At 41.4% G+C, this 20,000-nt stretch overlaps 1 protein-coding gene across 6 annotated transcripts in view; it reads right to left on the reverse strand.

Moving 5' to 3' along the window:
- Nucleotides 1-20,000, reverse strand: part of LOC119576813 (RNA-binding protein Musashi homolog 2-like) — a 32,226-nt gene that overhangs the window by 907 nt on the left and 11,319 nt on the right. Inside the window, exons 1-5 of one of the 6 annotated variants that reach the window (XM_037924463.1) lie at nt 13,535-13,554; nt 11,076-11,195; nt 10,749-10,876; nt 8,422-8,643; nt 1-7,950 (exon numbers count right to left, since the gene is read on the reverse strand). The exon at nt 1-7,950 is cut by the window's left edge and continues 907 nt beyond it. In XM_037924463.1, coding sequence (XP_037780391.1) covers nt 7,279-7,950; nt 8,422-8,643; nt 10,749-10,876; nt 11,076-11,160 — 1,107 coding nt within the window. In that variant the 5' untranslated portion in view covers nt 11,161-11,195; nt 13,535-13,554 and the 3' untranslated portion in view covers nt 1-7,278. Of the gene's footprint in view, nt 7,951-8,421; nt 8,644-10,748; nt 10,877-11,075; nt 11,196-12,469; nt 12,646-12,910; nt 13,114-13,534; nt 13,555-20,000 lie in introns of those variants that run through there. The other 5 variants (XM_037924458.1, XM_037924459.1, XM_037924461.1 and 2 more) reach the window with 5 other exon arrangements.

Here is a 20,000-nt window from a genome sequence, read left to right on the forward strand (position 1 = left end):
GCGCAAGGATGAAAAGGAGGCGGTAGGAGTGGCTGACGGTGCAGCAGGATGGCGAGCGGGCGGTGGGGATGGCGATGGCGGCGGCGGCGGCGGCGATGGGTGGCGGTGGTGGTGGAACGAGCACGGTGGACTCGAGAGAGGGGGGGAAGGGGGCTAGAGCAAAGGTCAACCCCAATTCTTGAGGTTGACCCTACATAAGATCAACCGTACGGCTAGTGTTTATATAATCCTGGTAGGTGTATGTGTATGTCAGTGTCGGCTGTGTATCTCTTGGCAGTAACACAAGACAGTCCTGTGTTTCTTATGTCCACATGTGTTTCTCAAGCGCAACTTTCACGTAAGTACAACTTGATTTTGTGTCGACGATTGCACAAGCTGGTTCAGCATGGACTCATTGCAGCGGCACGCTGACTCGCCTCCACGTGCAAACGTCGAAACAAAACGGAAGTTAGCTTCAACTCTGCGAAAGCTTCACTTTAAGGTTCATTTACAAAGAAATCCAAAAAATGGTAGACAATCTAGCACATTCAGTACATTACCACAGCAAGAAAAAGATATGATTCCCTGGTTCACTGGACTCAGGGAAGCTTACACATGCAAGGCCGGCCTGGCTGCTGGGAGCAAGAAGTGACGCCATAGCTACGTCACAGGAGGCGGGCCGCGTGCCTGGGTCCCTCAGCCGCTGCGCATCGCGTCACCATCCACGCCCGTGCACCTGGTGACACGGGCGCGCGGGCGTGGGCTATGGTGACGCCCGCACAGGAGTCCTCTCTACCACACTACAGCCTTGGTCGGTATACAATATAGATACCACTATACTACAACACAGTCAAGTACATACAAGAAAATAGGTCACCCTTAGCAAAGGTAACTTGGGCACACTATGTAATAATCCAAAAGAGCAAACCACAGGAGAGGGTCCAATGCCAAACACAAAAGCAGAGGAAGATATTCTAAAACCAAAGTCACATTAGAAGCGAAATAAATTACCTTATATAGTTCAATATTTTGGGTTATTCTCAGACCTCTTCCTTCTTCTGATCATTGTATATATATATATATTTTTTTTTTATTTTTTTTTTCCAGTATCATATAACAGGTCCTGTGTGTACTATTTTAGAATCAAATGTGGATGACACGATGTTCTAATATAATAATAGATACACTCTGGGCATTGGTTTTGAAAATATGTCACTTTTATTACTGACTTCTTTTTATATCATTACTGTTCAGTCTTATGTACAAAAATAGAAGGTTTAGACACTTATTGCTTCGCGTGGTGGTAATCCTGTATACATCTAAGTAAACACACTTATAAACATAGTTGCCTGGCTCACGGGTTCTCCGCAGCGACTGTGGTGGTGTGGTGGAGCACACAAATGACTCCCTTGGCTGTAGCTTACTAACATTATAATTTGTACAACGACACTGGCCACCTCTCATCCCCGTTCTGTTCTGTCCTCCCCACTCCCTCCCTCTCTCCCTCCTCCTCCTTTCCTTCTCTTTCTCTTCTTGTTTCTCCTCCCCTTTCTCCTTCCCTATCCCTTCCATCCACTCTTTCATTTTTGACACCCCCCCCAAAAAAAAAAAAAAAAAAAAAAAAACATTAAAAACGTTTCATTGCTGACGACCTGGAAAATATTAGCTCCGGTGGATATTGACTGTCGGAGGGGAGGAGTGAGGGGAAGGTGTGTGTGTGGGGGGGGGGGGCAAGGGCGGAAGGGAATGGGAGTTGTAGGAGAGGAAGCCGAGAGGACGCAGGGTGGGTGCCAGCGGGTCGTGTGTATAGCCTCGACGCTCCTTCCTACACACAGAAAAATGACAGACGCGGATGGTGATCAAAATTGATACGGCGGCGTTCTCGCTTTGGCACTTGAGATTTCAGAAAACCCTAAATTACCAGGGGGAGGGGGGGGAAGGGGAGGGAGGGAGACTGCCAAGACGGAGATTAGAAATGCGCGGAAAGGAATGAGAACGAGAGCGAGATGGAAAGAAAAGGTTGAGGGAGAAAGAGTTGGAACGAAACTCCCCTTTTCTGCTGGAGTGTGTTGTGTCTCCTTACCGGCCAGAGCCTGTGCTCTCCTGACAGACATGTGTATCGGTATGAACCCCACGCGGGAAGACTCATGGGGAGGGGGTCAGCTTAAGTAAAAAAAAAGAAAGAAAAAAGAAAAAAAAAAAAAAAAAGCTCAAAACACAGCTGATTTTCTGCTACTGACTTACTGACTGGCTAATGCTAGCACAACAAACTATATTCTTATTAAGTATAGAATAAAGTGCGTTTACTTGGTCCATGGACACAATAATTATTCCCTCCATCATGAAAATTTACCCCAAAATAGACTATGGCACAATGTAGTACACCGCCATCCAGACAGGCAACTGCACCTTTCAAATATGCAATACTAAACTACATGCTTTATATATCTATATATGTATATATATATGTATATTTTGGGGAGTGTGAGGCATACCTAAGGTCCTGTACAGTTGCCTTCCCTAGCATCGCTGCCCCAACCTAACCTACGGAGGATGCGGCCAGCCCACACTCTCGCTTGGAACGTCCTGCTAAAATAAGCATCTTCAGGACTTATTAAATATTTTTTTATCCGTTCATCAAAACCCCTTACAATCTAATGTGATCATAATGCCTTTAAAATAAGTAGCAAAACTGGACTTGCGTAAACATCTACACCAGTTAACACGGAGTACTCGTAGCTGCAAATTTACACAACAGTAAGAGAGAGCTTAAAACATCTAACACATCCAGCCCACTTAAGGCAAAAAATTACTTCGGAAACTTATAAATGCTCTCTCCACAACTAGACAACACAGAACATAAAAATATTACCTTTACATAAGCCGTGGTTCACCTTACTTGAGGTTAAATGAGTTTCAGTCTGTCCGTCTTTTTTTTTCTTCTTCTTCTTTTCTTTTCGAACATCACCATCGCGCTGTAGCAACTTAGGGAAACCACAACCACCACCACACCACCACATATACCCTTTTGCTGTTGGGTTCAGACGCTCCCTCACTGGCTGTGCATATCTTTGGTTAACTCTTTACACTTTGTTTTGTTATTCTTTGTTTTCCCAACCTTGTCTGGAAGCTTTTATGATTCGTCTTTTAGTGTTGGGGGGTCAAAGGGAGGGGGAGAGAGATATAGTGATTCTTCCTAGAAAAACCGGGTCAAGCAATGTGTGATGGTTCGCCTAGTCGTGCAAATCGGTTAATCCTGTTTACACTTAGTCGTAAAGAGTTTTACTGGTCTCCTCTGGGGCTCCCTAGGACAGGGGAGCAAAACCAACTCATCTCTGCCGGGCTCTTCAGGGGGCCTCCCACACCGAGCACAGGGGTGATTGAGCAAAAGGGTTTGATTAACGAGTGCAAAAATACTAATTTCCCTTTCATCATAAGTTTATTCATTCCCTTTGTGAAAAAATAATAACACTTATTGCTTCTTCTGATTTATTTGGTCCGCAAATGGGCTCCTCAAACTCGGCCCTGTGTAGCACTACTAGCACCTCTTGGGAGCAAAAAAAAAAAAAGAAAAAAAAGGAAAAAAAAGGATAAAAAATAAGAAAAAAAAAGGAAATAAAGATACTGGTAACCATCGCACTATCTACCACCCATGTCACTATCCTTAAAAAAACTGAGACATGGCAGCCAGATTTCCCCAGTAGCCAGTGCACTCCTGTCAACCTCACTTGCGAACTACAAGAAAAGCCAAACGCATGACCTACTACATGGGAAGACATGGCTGCTGATATCACAGGTGAACTAGATTAATCATCACTTGAGAATCTCTCATGAAACGCCTCAGATATGCTGGAGGCTATACAAACTATACAACTGCGGATTCAAATAATCTTTTCTCTGTGTGTGAAATCTTCTGGTCCGCAGGGGAGTGTACGTGCCTGGAAACAGTTAAGAGCACTAAGCATATCTTACGTAAGGCTCATTCCACTCTCTACAGTGCAGAGGCAAATGAGCCTAAGCGAAATATAGCAGAAAGCTCATAACTGCAAATCACACGTAGAAAATGCTGCACTGCTAGCCAAAATTCTACGGGACATCCACAGATATCTAAGACAAACTATCATTTAAATGCAAAAATCTACTTGAAAAATAAAAAAAAAACAAAGATAGCTAAGCATCACATCTGGTATGACTAGATTTGAAATGTCTGTCTTTTTACACACCCCATTTAAGTACACAAACAGGTATAAGACAGGGCTACGGGTAAAAAAATTGGAGCGACTTGAATCTATTGGATAGACAGTGCTTGGCTAGCAACGTTGAAGTTAGATTCATAGTAAAATGAATAAGATTCAAAGAGTGGCACATTCAACAGAAGAATGAAGAAACATTATTCATCGAAACTACTGGTGGTTTAGGCTAAAGATGAGTTGCTATGCTAGTGAACAAACCCCAGAGGAGAGGAGGCAAAAATAATAATAAAAAATTCAGCTCACAGACATACATGGGTTGAGTGCCAAAGCTCCTTAAAGAGTTTCAGTGCTGAGGACAGCAGAAAAAGACTCGAGCGAACTCTGGCACAATAATTTATGTGGCAATACAAAAGACTGACTCTGCTACGATCTATGAGCTGAATAATTCTCAAATATTGGGATATAAAAAGGAGACCCAAATCTACTTCTGACTTGACATACCAGTGGTGGCGCTGATCCAAGAGCATCGGGTCAACATCATAAACAGTACAAAATGGTGAAATTACAGTGTAGATGATACATGGGAGGGGGGAGGGGGTCTTGATGCCCTAGGATGGATAGTGGCTTGACAGGGTAGACAGATAGACATGGTTATATTATCCATCTACGGTTCAAGTTGCCCATCCAAATCCAGGGGAGAACAGGAGGGTATCCCCACCCGGGACTGCCAGCAATACTATGGTTATACATACTGATCTGTTATTACTGTAACAGACCATTCACTTTCTAGAAGTTTTTAAAACTATTTAAGTTTTAAAGCCCCAACATCCATTCATGGCAAAACTGTAAAAAAAACAGTCATGAACTCTTTGACTACACAAAAAGGAGGTAAAATGAAAGTTTTGTTTTGAAAATAAACTTTTTTTCTTTTTTTTTTATCATTATACACTCATAACAATGATTTACTGGGTACCAGAGTATGAATAAAAATACCCATGATGTAACAAGAACTCTTTGGTACATCAATCATAAATATTCAATTCCCAAAAATTCTGAAGAATAGAACACGCTGGGTCCCTAAAATCCCTATGAACAGATTGGGTGGGTATCCCTCCCGTTCCATTGCCGACACACACGGGGTTACAGAGGCAGGTGGAGAGGACAGTCTAGGCATTCAGAGCTCATTAGCTCTAACAACAGCCACAATCTCAGAAAAAATAACACTGTATCCCAGACATTTAGTCTACCAAGTTTCCATATCTAACAAACAATGGCCTTATATCCATTCAAATGGAATCCTTGTATGTAATCCACCACACATAAAGCTATTTACATTACACTCTAAGCTATTGGCTGACTCTAGGCCTATGCGGAAACATGAAAACAGAGATCAGTGTTGTACAATAGAAGTAAATTTATAAAAGGCCTACATGGTTTTGCTGGTCATTCCAATGTGGTGCAAAAAAGTATAAAAATGTTATGCTGCCTACGTTGGTACCAGACTTCCTAGACAGGCCTAGAAGGATATTAATGGATACGTGGCATGCCAGAGATGGTTGTTACCGTGGTTGCCGCTTGGTGGCAATAGGCGGCGTGGTGGCGAGAGCTCGTCTCAGATACTTACGTCACCGAGGCAACCTCTATACCAGGCCTCCGAGGTCCCCATGTGCACCACACGACGCTCTCATGGCTGTAAAGGTAAGCGTTGCCATGTGCACCACACTGTGTACTGTTCGAGTGCAATTCACTGCTGCAGAGATGGTCCATCATGGTACACATGGCTGGTAGGCTGTGGTGGTGGGGGGGGTTGGGGATAGGAAGGGGGACAGGGACAAGAAGGGGTGTTCAGTATGATTGGAAGTAGGTTCAGGTTGAGGAACAAGGTACACGTTACATGAGGTGTAACACACTAAGTACCACTGAGGTGTTATGTGTTTCACAGAGAAGACTTGAGAAGCAAACGCAACGCACACTGAGTATTGCTCCGCACTTATTACTACGCACTTGCTATAGTAAGCTAGTCCCAGCTGCCCAAACTGACTTGTGGCGGCCAATGTCACTGACCAGTGTGGAATGTAGCCAGCAGGGGACCAACTCCACTGACTCTTTTAACAAGATAATGATGGGGCTCTTAGGCCCACATCACAAACACTCTTGTGACCTTAACAGTAACTGAAATCTAAAATCTTGATCCCGTGTCATGCAAATCCTTCAGGAAAAAAAAATGCATTTGGCTGCACGAAAAAAATCTATTGCCCGTTCTTGTACTGCAAGGGAGGGGTGAGGCCATAGAGGCTCCCCCTGTCAGAAGCTCGGACAACACTTGACATGGCAAGACTTGGGCAGTGTCCCATTGGTGGTGTGTGCCAAGTCCACTTTTACAGCCTGGAACACTTATCCTTACACAAATATTTACATCTTCCTTTGTTCACATTGAGCAGGTCCAAGTGCCTTTAGTGTTCAAGCTTGGCCTGGGCAAGTTATGCTTAGCACTGACACTTAAAACCTTATAAACACACGCGCACATTACTAACAAAAATAAATAAACAAAAACTTCATGTTTGAGAAAAATGCCTTAAGTACATGGACTAAGTGTTGGGCAGTGATGACACTGCCTAGAGAGACATAATACTAAGTACTGTAGAGATCTACGTGGGGGTGGAAGTACCAGAGACCAGGTCACTGTGAGTCCAGTCCTGTACCAAGGTTCCGGTATGGCACTCGGTCATCGCAATAGGCTGGGAAGGCCACTATAATAAGATACGGCACAAAACAAAGCTGTACTGGACATGGGGCAGGGAGCTTATGGAAACTCATCTGAGAAATTTTTGAAGTAAGAGATCAAAGGGTGCATGAAGGACAACTTATAATTATGCACAATTCCCTGAGGCTGAGAATATCTGGTGCAAGGGAGAGCTCACAGCGGCATAATGGGCGGACTGGACTCAATGTGAGGGCACAGTAATGAATCTGAAGGTGAGGAAAGAGTAAGGGGGAGGCGTAGTGTATGATCATGTGGGTAAAATGGAAGCTGAACTGAGGACGGTGGGTGGGAAGGGTTACACTAATTCAGGTGGGTGGACGTGAGGGAGTGATGTTTACATGACTAAGCATACATACCCACACCATACATGGCACTCCAGTCCACCCCTTGGAAGGAGCTCATATCAACATTGGTAAGCGAATAACCCTGGTACGGGGTGGTAAGACCAGCGTGTGTTGAGAGAGTGGGCAGGGTGGGTGTGGCTGGGGTGGAGAATGCAGCCTGATTGGCAGCAATGGAGGGAGCAGCCGCAGCAGAGACAGTAGTCAATCCTTGAGCAGGAAGACCGGCAGCGGCAGCTGCAGCTGCTGCTGCTGCGGCTGTAGGAGGAGCTCCAGAGGGAAGTGCTGCGGAAGGAAGAGGATAGGGTGTGTAGCGGTAGGCTGACAAAGGAGGATAGGAACCCCCACCCATAAGCTTTCCATAGCCACTAAGAGCTGCAGCTTGTGCAGCTGCTGCAGCAGCAGCAGCAGCCTGAATATGGGCTGCTGACTGAGCACTCACAACAGGATTGGCAAGACCAGTCTGTGTGACCAACAACCTCTTGGAGAGAAGTGAGGCTGCCTGTACAGCTTCCTTGGGCTGAGCCTTCTTGCACTCAACCTTCTTGTTCTTGATAGTATGGAAGTGGATGTCACATACACGTTCCACAACATCTTCACACTCAAAAGTGACAAAGCCAAATCCACGGTGCCGTTTAGTCTGGTTGTCCATAAGCATGACTGCCTCCTCAACCTGTAAAAGATGCATTCACTTAGCTTTTTAAGTCTAGTACATACTACTTCAAATTAAAGTTACAGCTGTGCTTAAAATAAAATACAAAAGTTCATTTTTATTATTCTTAAACATCATATTAATATTTAGATATTTCTTTACAAAATTCTTACTATCAATGGTATTATTAATATAATGATAATGATAATGATATAATGATAATAATAATAATAATAATAATAATAATAATGATCGAACTAATAAAATAATATAACATTATGATGCTGATAAATAATAATAACAGCAATAACTTTAACAATCATAGTAAGACAAAACAATAAAGAAAAGAAAATAATACCAAAGAATATATCAGCATACATCTGGGCACAATAGTTCTAAAAAAAAAAAAAAAAAAAAAAAAAAAAAATAAAACCAAAGTAAAATAAAGTAAAGTAAAGCAAAGCAAAGATGCTGAGCCAAAGCAACACTAACCTTCCCAAAGGTTGAGAAATAAGCCTTGACTTCATCAGCACTCGTCTCCTGACTCACACCGCCCACAAAGATCTTCTTGGTGCGGTTTGTCCGGCCCTTGTTCTTGGGCGTGGCATGCTTGGGGTCAATCTTCTTGCCATCGAGGACATGGTTAGGCACAGCAATCACCTTCTCCACACTGCTGGCATCTCCAAATGTGATGAATCCAAATCCTCGACTCCTCTGCAAAGCGCATGAATGTTTACGATGAGTGTGTTGTATGGAAGGATTTTTTAAAATTTATTTATTCCATACATCATTCTTTTTTTCTTTTTTTTTTTTTTTTTCTTTTTCATGACAAGAAAAGAAATAATTTTTTTTTTGGTAAACAACCTCCAATTTGGTGTATCAATATGTGCATTCCAGTGAGATACATTTGGGGGCAAAAAAATACTAATTCATACACAAGTTTAGTCATTCTTAAGTCTTTTTTTTTTTTTTTCGAGCCTAAAAATTATTAGATCCATGTCATACTTGAGGTCTATAAAAAGGTTTTGAATTACTATATAAACATTTTTGTACTACTCCAGATTACACAAACTAAATGCAAGATATTGCCTCTTATTCCCACCAACACTACCAGTACCAAACGTGTTGTAACGTGTGTGGTAGAAGGCTTACATGTCACAGAATGCCCCAACGTCAGCCAAAGGTAGCTTATCCTTAACCAGCAGTACTTAAAACAAATAAAAAAATAATGAAAAAAAAAAAAAAAAATCTCAGCAACAGTAATAACACTACAATCTGGCTAGAAAATCATCTAGTTATTAAGATCTACTACATTTCTGTGGATCGTCGATTAGATGATTATGTTCCATGCCTTGCCACAATTCAAGTTGTCGTCAAGCATCATCAGAATATCCGCCATAGAGATTCTGAAGTCTTACAACAACTTGACAAAAATGGCCGGGAAACCATACACAGCAGCCATGACCCATAATCATCTTCCCGCCAAGCCAGTGGTGGAGTCATATCCTTTGCATTGTACATTATTAGATTTTCTATACATAGGTTGCACCGTTCTACACATAATCAAACCCTCTCACAAAATACTCCACAAGACTGCCCAAAACACACCACTTCCATTACATAACTTGTGAGACTGTGCGACAAAAGAAAATAATAACAATAGTAATAATAGTAATAATAATAATAGTAATAATTAAAATAATTCCAAGTCAACATCGACCAATGGCAACAATGCCGAGTTCAAACTAGGGTCTCACCTCTTACCCGGCTTCTCCCATCTTTGACTTCCTTCACAAAGATTAATCTGAGAGTCAATAATAAGTTATAGTGTTATCTTGGCTATTATTCATGACTCATGAAGCAATATGCTTTTTTTTTTTTTAACATTAAGTACAGCAAGTACAAGAACAGTCTCCCACAAGATCATACATTTTTAAATCATATACCTAAAATCTTTTTGGAAATGACAACTGCCAGCGCAAGCCACTAATTGGCTTCCAACATGGGGAACCTCAATTCTTTTACACCTAATGAGATTTGGTCAAAGCTCACTGGGGCTCCGGCATGTGTAAGGTTTCAGACACTCTTACTCATGCACAGAACATCAAAGGCTTCTTTCCTATACTCCACATCATGTGCTCTTGGCCTTATCAACAGACAGTTGACTAACTCTTTAAAACTATCTTACTGTCATCCTGTTCCTGAATATTCCTAACTTATTGTGAAAAATTCAACATAAAAAAATAAATAAAACCAAAAAAAATAAAAAACAATGTTACTATCAGAATGCAAGAGAGCATTACCTCCCTTTAGGTCAACTGATTTTTTTCTTTTTTTTTTGTAAATCAATATGTATAACTCTGAATTGATATCTAATATAATATAATAAATAAAAAAGGAAAAATACTGAAAGGTTGTTATACCAATAGTCAATTTTGGTTACAGTAAAAATGTATCAGTCACTTTTTAAACCAATAATAACAATTACATATCTGTATTTGGGGGATTTAAGTTTTGACTAAAGCTGAGGACATGGCCATCCTGATTTTTCAACTAATTTTTTTTGTAAGTGATAATAAAGAAACAATCAAAAAGAGAAATAGAGCTAACTTAATGGTTAAAAAAAATTGAAGTAAACAAATTTAAAATAAAATGTAATATAACAATTGCTAACAATAATCTCTGGCTTTTCTTATTTAGTACATTTGAGAACATTATATACTTGACTGTTCAATAAACCTCCCTCTTCACATTTCAAAATCAAACATGGAAAATCTTAAAAGTATCTTTGAAGAGACAGAAAATAAATATTTTCTTACCTGTGTGACTGGATCTTTCATAATGAGAACGTCTCGTACAGTTCCATAGGCACCAAAGTATTCCCTCAACTTTTCAGGTGTCGTTTGCCAGGAGAGACCACCTACAAACATCTTGTTTGGGGCAGGATCTGTAAAGAGTAAAACAACAAAAAAATAAAAACATGATCATATGCAATATACAAATATCTAATTAATTCTAAAAAGTAAAAAGATATATTAGTCTCACAAACTATATAAGAAACAATAATAATAATAAAAAAATCAACAAACCATCATTCAAAACAAAACAAGAGAAATAACACAGTGAGAAACCCAGGTCCTCCTTACCTGAGGGTGATGAGCGTCCCGAAGAGCCACCCTGTGAAGCTCCCGACGAACCATTCATGTGTTGTTCTGCTGATACTCCGTCCATCTTACGGTCACTCTTGACCAGACCAATACTCCCAGCTGGAAAGGAAAATCTTACATTAATATCATTACATTCTCTTTAGCGAGTGCAGGATAATTCATGTTTTAGTGTGGTTTTTAATTCTTGCATGTCTCTCATTCTGTATGATCTACATACTATTCACTCCTCAGAGATGAAAAAAAAGAAAAGTCTAAACAGCACATATGTTATTGTTGTATTAATTTTACATTTCTGTTTATCTATTGGCTGCTGTGCTATCATAATCATCATTTTATTCCCTTATCAATCTGCACCCAACAATCACAAAACACCCCCCTCCCACCCAAAAAAACAATAAAAAATAAATAAAACAAATTTCAAATGACTGCGACACAGCTGGCCTAAGTTTAATTGTCGATTTCTCGTTTATTTCAGGTCCTTCCCTTGGTTAGCATCATGGGCGTTGCCACGGTGGGCGTGGGTGCATTCTGCCTCTATGCCCTCTTTGAGAAGACCGACGTCCAGTAAGTACATCCTCTTTCTCATTCTCTTCCTATCTCTTATCTTTTATTTTTCTTTCGCTTTCTCCTAAATTTTTATCTTTCTCTTCCTATCTTTTATCCATTTCTTTCTCTTCCTATCTTTCATCCTTTGCTCTTCCTCTTCTTCTTCCTCTCCCTCCTATCTCTTAGGGCTTGTATCTTACTGTTATTTATCTCATAAAACACCTTGAATTAAGCTTATTTATATATAACACCTTGAATTCTGCTTATTTATCAAGTTTTATCATCTTCCTGTGAGACCCATTTCCCCAATTTGGTAAATCATTTTGGCATATTTACAATAAACTTTTTTTTTTCTGAGAAATAACATATACACAAATATATACTTCTTGTAAAACACTTGAACAAATGTCATTAAATATACAACACATTCTGCCTTTGAAAACACTTTGTCAGCCAAAATAACATAGAAAAAAAAATAGTAAGAGTAATAACCATAAAAAAGGTTATGTTGCAATTATCCACTCAACACAGGCAATAAATTATGAATTCCCTTCAACACATGAAAATGCACTTTTAACAAAAGACCTCAATAAGGCCACGTTCTCCCCCTTTCACTATCAGTAAAAAAAATGAAATAAATAAAAACAAAAGCAACACAAGAAAAAAAAATAATAATAAGCAGACGGCCGGAAAGGCGATCATTCTCCCTCCTCTTCCTTTCCCCCCCAATATCCACACACCCTAATGGATTTTTTTCTTTTTTTTTTCCACATTATTCACAATTCCACTTAAAAAAAAACAAAAACAGACGGGGGAAAACTTCACTCACACACACAACTAAGACGTGGCAAAGGCCTACACACAATCCGTCCCGCGTTTAGTCCGAGCAGCGAGGCGTTTGAGCCGTAAATGACGAGGAGAGAGAGAGAAGCCTCGGTTTTAAACCCTGGGGGAAGCCTTCCAACATCCCCGGGGGAAAAAAAGGGAACTTGTGGGGCTTTTTTTTTTTTTTGAAGGGGGGAGGGGGGGAGGAAGGAGCCTTTATGTTATGTTTTTGTTTACGTTTATGTTTTTTTATTATTATTATTATCCTTCTTCTATTCTCTATTCTTATTCTTCTATTCCCTATTCTCATTCTTCTGCTATTCCCCTTAATCCACCTATATTTCACTTATTCCTCGCGCTTTCCTCCCGTCAACAAAGCAAGTCGCGATTCGGCTCCTCCTTCCCTCGCCATTTTTCCCTTTATTTCCCGTAAATATACCTACAAGCAGTTCCGCAAGCAGCAGCCGCAGGTCCCCGGGGGCTCCTGTAGACATTAGCGCCCGTGTAGAGCTTGATAGCGGGGGCTCCGGCATAGATTTTCGTCCGGTCCATTTTTCGACTTTTTTCTCCGACCTCATGTGCGAAGAAGAAGCGTTCGAGTGTGAGAAAAAAGTGGGTATTCTTTTTTTATTTATTTATTTTTATTTTTTTGCTTCGTTGTTTGATTTTTTTGGAGGGGGTTTGGTTCCTTTTTTTCCCGTGATTGTTTTTGGTAGATTTGAGTTTTTTACGGGTTTATTTATATGGATGATGAGTTGGTTGCGTTGTGAGGTACGAATATTTGTTTATTTTGGTTTGTTGATTCTTTGCTTGGCCGTGTTGCTTACATGAGTTCCGTCGAATATAAACAACACGATAAATTGGAGTTCCTTAATTTGTTCAGTGACATTTAGCAAAACCTTCAAATAATCCGGTTATATCAGCACACTCGAACGCCTCTCCACAAATTATCGAGAACAATTTTCAAAAAAGAATTCTTCCGCTAACCTTCGCTCTTCAAAGAACCGCAAAACTCAAGAAATCCCCGAAATCCCAAAAGACAACATCGATTTAACAGTAATACTCACTTTCCTTCCCCGTAGGTTGAATATTTCCGCAAAAAACAAGAGACGCGCGTCCCACCTGCGAGCGAACCTCCACATACTAACGAGGCAGCTTATTTCACCATACATTGGGGGAGCTGATAACATTTCTTATCGGTGATGTGTACCACCGCTGGCGATTATTCTGATAAAAGAGATAAGGGAGGCGACCCAAAAAGACCTAAGGGCTGATATTACCAGTCTTTTTTTATGTTTCAACTTTCGAGGAAATCGGGAATTACTTATGTCGAGGTCGCATGCATACTAAATCGTTTTATTATGTATTAAAATATACACATGTTTAAATGATATTAACATATTAATTATTACGGCCGACTCACTATTACTTCTCTCTCTCTCTTTATCTCTCTCTCTCTCTCTCTCTCTGTCTCTCTCTCTCTCCCTCTCTCCTCTCCTCTCTCTCCCTCCCCCCCCCCTCCTCTCTCTCTCTCCCTCTCTCTCTCTCTCTCTCTCTCTCTCTCTGCTTAGCTTTCGTTGTAAATATGACACAGTACATAATTTTTTTTTTTAGCTTCGACCTTTCCCAAGCACCCCCTCCTCTCCTAACCTCCTCCTCCCCCCCTCCCCCGTGCCCTTCCTCCGCCCCCCCCTCCCCCACGTGGACCTTAAGTAGGACTTCCCCTGCGCTTAATCCTAAGTCGATTTGATAATCCTTTCTTCCGACCCTATCTATAGAATCCTTCCTTCTCTCCTCTGGCTTCCGCTCTCTCTCTCTCTCTCTCTCTCTCTCTCTCTCTCTCTCTCTCTCTCTCTTCTCTCTCGCTCGTCTCTCTCTGTCTCTGTCTCTGTCTCTGTCTCTCTCTTTCTCTCTCTTTCTTTCTCTTTTCTTTCTCTTCTCTCTCTCTCTCTCTCACCTCTCTCCTCTCACTCTCCTGACTCGACTCAGCAGATCAACGAATCGAAGGATAACGTATAAAAGAAATATATAAAGACCAACAAGTGCCGATATATATATATTTTTTGCGTGTTCCTTCCAGAGCTAAAATGTCGACTGTATAATAAACCCTGTTAAATATAATGGGTTTTAATGCCTTTCCACGTTTGATGATATGATTTTGAATCTGAACTATTTTTTTTCAAAGGAAACTGACACGAAATTTCCATTAAATTTGGGTCATCTACTATTTAAGTACAAACTCTTGTTCTGTTTTGCTGATGAAAATTCATTTATAATCCTGTACCTGCGCCGGAAAATAGAATTCGGAGGTAATGCCAAAATTATTCGTATAAATAAATGTTTTAAAGTACACAGCATCAGGTTCTGTACGTGAGCGTTCGAATCATTAAAAAATGCATCATGGTATCATTAATATCATTATTATTACACACAGTAAATATCCATAATATAATATATACAGTGAGTATGTAGTGTTTTCACAAACATGCACATCTTTGCTTCATAAAATTCCCGAGTTCCAAACAACTTCAGGGGAGGGCGTTAGCACTGAAGGGAGGGAATTAATGCACATACAGAGTCGAGAGGAAGCCTTTAAACGCGAGGGGACGAACGAAAGATAGGACGAACGTGCGAACGATAGAACGAACGAGCGAAAGAACGAGCGAGCGAACGAACGAACGAGCGAGCGAACGAACGAACGAACGAACGAACGCACTCACGCACAGCAAGAAAGGGCTCGCACACACACTACGCATTTTCCTCATTATCTGCAGCGTGCAGCGTCAGGAGAGAGAGAGAGAGAGGGAGCGCGCGCGCGAGGGAATCAGGAGTAATTTTCGGTCTCGTCGTCGAATGAAACGGGAGAATTTAGGCCTAACTAGTCATTCGGTGACACAAAGACCCCATCGCGGCTTCACTGTCATGGCGGAGAGCTGCGAGATTCGTCATCCGCAGTGACAAACAAAAGGTATTTCCAATCTCTCTCTCTCTCTCTCCTCTCTCGTCTCTCTCTCTCTCTCTCTCTCTCTCTCTCTCTCTCTCTCTCTCTCTCTCTCTCTCTCTCTCTCTCTCTCTCTCTCTCTCTCTCTCTCTCTCTTCCATCTCCTCTCGATTCTTCCTCTCCTCTTCAATCTCCTCTCTTCAACTGTTCACCTCCACCTCCCTTCCCTCACTCTACCCTCCCCCCCTCTCTTCCCTCTTCCTCCCTCCCTCCTCCCCTCTTTCCCCCTCTTTCCCCCTCCCTCTCCCCTCTTTCCCCCCTTCTTTCTCCCTCCCTCTTTCCCTCTTTCTCCCCATCCTCCTCCCCTCTCCTCCACGTGGCGAGAGCGACAACAACTGATTCATCCCATTGCGAGGATCAGCTGTTACGATCCGCCACAAAGAGGTATTTGGCGGGGTGTTAATGACGTCACCGTTTTGTACCCCGAAAATGACGAGACTAGGGGGGGGAGGGGAGGGGAGAGATTTCATCACCCCCCCTCCTCCCCCCCCCAAAAAAAAGAAAGAAAGGACAAATAAAAAAGAGAAAATGAACCGTCGAGGAGATGAAGGACATGATTTCTCGGCGGAGGAGGAGGATACAAAAGGGGGAGGGAGGGGGAGGGGGGGGATGAGAACGTCCGCATAAAAGAAATCCGAAAAGTCAACAGATGAGGAATATTGTCCGGTGTAATGTTAGAAATGGTAGGAGTAATAATGTCAATAATAATAATTTTAGAGATATTAATAGTAATAATCATAATAATAATCATCATCACATTAATAATCGTAATAATAATAATAATAATAATAATAATAATAATAATAATAATAATAATAATAATATTAATAATAACAATAACAATAATAATAAAAATAATAATAATAATAATAATAATAATAATAATAATAACAACAACATAACCGACGTGTTCTTCGCCTCCCTTAGCCCCTATTTCTCCGGGTTTACACACAACCCACGATCAGCGGGGATCAAAGGCGAGTCAGATTTATTACGAGAACAGCCCGGCCGACCTCTCGACCGCCTACCTTCCCCAGGCTTCGATTCCTGAGCCTAACTGGGAAGGGAAAGGAAGAGGGAAGGAGGCGGAGTGAGGAACTACGCACGCACGCAATCGCTTGCTTGCTTACTTACTTATTTGCTTACTTACTTACGTAGTTATTTATGCATGTGTGGTCTTTTTTTTTTTTCTTTATCTCTGGCTGTGTGTGTCTCTGTCTCTGTCTCTCTCTCTCTCTCTCTCTCTCTCTCTCTCTCTCTCTCTCTCTCTCTCTCTCTCTCTCTCTCTCTCTCTCTCTCTCTCTCGCTCTCTCTCTCTCCGTCTCCTTGCTATCGATCCAGGGCGCGGAAAGAGAAAGAAGATTCTCAAGGGGCATGGCTAATGTCCTTAAACAAATTCTGGTGAATAATTACCTCTAATGCACGCGCCTCAAGACCTTAATGGATATGCTTAGTTCATCATCAATATCACTTAGGAGCGGTTTCCTTAAGTTTCCCTTTTTTGGGGTAGTCAGATTGAACAATTTTCCTTTTTTTCAAAACTGGCAACTGTCTCATTTTGTACTTTAGACAACACGGGAAGGAGTTAAGTGATAGTTTGAGTCATATTACGAATAAAAATTGGGTTCCATCATCATTTGGAATGTCACACACTGATAAACTTTTGAATCGCCATGAACTTCGGAGATATTGTGCTTCTCAAAATGATTCTGAGTTAATTAGCGTGATGTGTATATATCAGGCTTACGCGCCACGTATAATGCTGGAAGGTCTTCACAACAAGGCATAGCACCTTCAGCTTTGCAACAGCCCCGCGTTGCAACATCTCAGCGCGCGGCAAAAACAGGGCGAGTGAGCGCTATGCCAGAGCATCAAAACAAACCATAAAAACATTGTTGGGATCAAAGTCTTTAGTGGCGGCATTTTCTCCTTGCAGCCGCTTTCTCTCTCTCTTTCTTGCTCTTTCTTTCTTTCTCTCTCTGTTTCTACCAGTCTGTCTCGCTCCTCCTTCACCCTCTCTCTCCCCTTCACACTTTTCCCTTCCTCATAAAAAAATACAACCGACCCTCCAAAGTTTCAGGCTGTCAACAGCTCCACGTGACTTATTTCAATTCCCCTTTTCCTTGCTCTTTATCGCCGATCCTTCCGTCTCTGTTGCTACGATCCGGCTTTCCTCTCTACCTTTTCCCTCTCTGTCTCTCTCTCTTTTTTCCTTTCACCTTCCGCCATCCTTCCAACTTCCGGTACAGCTGTCTCGATCCCCTCTCCTCGTTCCCTCATTTCTCCCTCCCTTCCCCTTTCCTCTTCCGGTTTGTTGTTTCACCGGGCGCTTCGAATGGGTCCTTCAGGATGGGAGGTATATTTATTACTCTTTTTTTTCCCCTTACTTGGATATTTTTTCTTCTTTTTCGATGTGTGAGCTCTGAGTTAATTTATTTTTTCCTCTTCTCTCTCTCTCTCTCTCTCTCTCTCTCTCTCTCTCTCTCTCTCTCTCTCTCTCTCTCTCTCTCTCTCTCTCTCTCTCTCTCTCTCTCTCTCTGTGTGTGTGTGTGTGTGTGTGTGTGTGTGTGTGTGTGTGTGTGTGTGTGTGTGTGTGTGTGTTGTGTGTGTGTGTGTGTGTGTGTTCGCCTCCTCCGAGCTTCATAATTATTTTTGGAAGTACAGGGCGATTATTCCCTTAAACGACATCGTAATGTTAGTAAACAAGCGGGGGAGACGCGGCAAATATCACCCTAGCATTGTGACCCTTACATACATAGGCTATAAGGTCTCGTGTAAATTTCCTCCTTTCATGGCCACAGTCGAAGCTTTTATTACTTTCCTCATACTTTTTTTTTTTAGTCCTGGTAAAGCTTGTTTCAGAGGTAAGCTTAACGGGAGAAAAAAAAAGATAGTACTTTCCCTCGTATGGGCAAAGCTTGGTGTCCGCTTTCATAGGAAAAGTTTACCGAAGTTTCCTCCTCCCCCTCCCCCCCCATCCAGCAGAAGCATAGGAAAACTTTGATGGCTATGCTGAGATATGATAACACTCGTTCCTCAGTTTCTCCTTAGGGCTTTCGTAACGTTATCTTCCGTCTCGTAAAATGTGGAGGACCAGCTCGTGTTCTCTAATACAAAATACTAATTAAGTAGAACCAAAATTCCAGGAACAAAAAAGAAATAAATCCTGTTGAAGGACCTCGAAGAAAAGATTTTTTTTCTTCTTTCCTAATCTGGAGAAAAAAATTATACGAAATAATATCAGGAAGCGAGAGAAGGAGAGCAAGAGAAATGAATGCATCTACGTGACCTATTCAGCGCCCGGTCGTGGGATAGAAAAAGAGAAGCGGGAAATGCGTCGGGAGCCTTTGCACTGTCCCGGCGGCTCCTGAAGCAAACACGGGGCGGGATGAATGGGGTGTTAATGTGGTGCGTCTTGCGGCGAGGGCGACCCACTCCACCGCGCGTGCCGCCGCCCACCGAGGGGGGATCAGCGCCGCGATTTAATATGCAAATGAGTCGATAGAAGAAAAGGGGGGCGTTTTAAAGAAGAAGTGCTATCGAGTGCAACATCTACTTCAAGGTATTTTCATAAGCGGCTTGATGAGAGGCAAAGGGATGCTCGGATATTTATAACAGCTTTATGAGGCGCTTTCGTGAAATGATGAGCTTAATAAGAACTTATGTGCTCAGACGTGTCCGAGTGTATGTATTTAATTACTGTTTAATTACCGGTATATACACAGTGGTAGAGCAAGCGTACACACACGCGCACACATACATACATCCATCCATCCATACATACATCCACGCATGCGAATACAAATATGTAAACCATGCATAAATTAGGCCTCTAAATTAAGGCTTCTATCCCTACTCTCCCGTCCATCACACACTCAGGAAAACCTAAACGCGCACCATCATGAAACCTAAGTATTCTTGTAAGGTATCCTTTCATTAATCATTCTTATTTCCGTCCCACAGGATCAACAGGAGCGACCTGGCCCGCTGGGACAAGATCGACGTCAACCAACCGCAAAAGGTGAGTCAGGATTCCGTTATATCGTCTCTATCTTATTTCCCCCTTTTTTTCTTTCTTTTTTCTTTTCTTTCCCCTTCTATCCATCTTTAATGCTATCGATTTACAGGCATGTTTGAACGTGTTCTTACCCTGGTGGCGTTTCTGTGGGGTCGTAAGATATGATTTTTTTTTTTTGGGGGGGGGCTTCGTTGTTTATCTGTTTTAATATTTTTTTTTTTTTTTTTTTTTTTTTTGGCTGAGAAGTACGATAACGTTGGTCTTACGTGACGCTGTTTGCGAGTTTATATATATATATATATATATATATATAATATATATATATATATATATATATATATATATATATATATAAATATATATATATATATAAATATATATATATAATATATTATATATATATATATATATATATATATAAATAACGTGGTCTATTTCCATTTGTGCCAAAAGATGAAAATATCACGAGTAATTCCAACTTCTCTAAAATCCCACAGAATTATTGTGAACACAT

This window comes from Penaeus monodon, chromosome 9 (genome assembly GCF_015228065.2).
Source record: "Penaeus monodon isolate SGIC_2016 chromosome 9, NSTDA_Pmon_1, whole genome shotgun sequence".
Classification (NCBI taxonomy): domain Eukaryota; kingdom Metazoa; phylum Arthropoda; class Malacostraca; order Decapoda; family Penaeidae; genus Penaeus; species Penaeus monodon.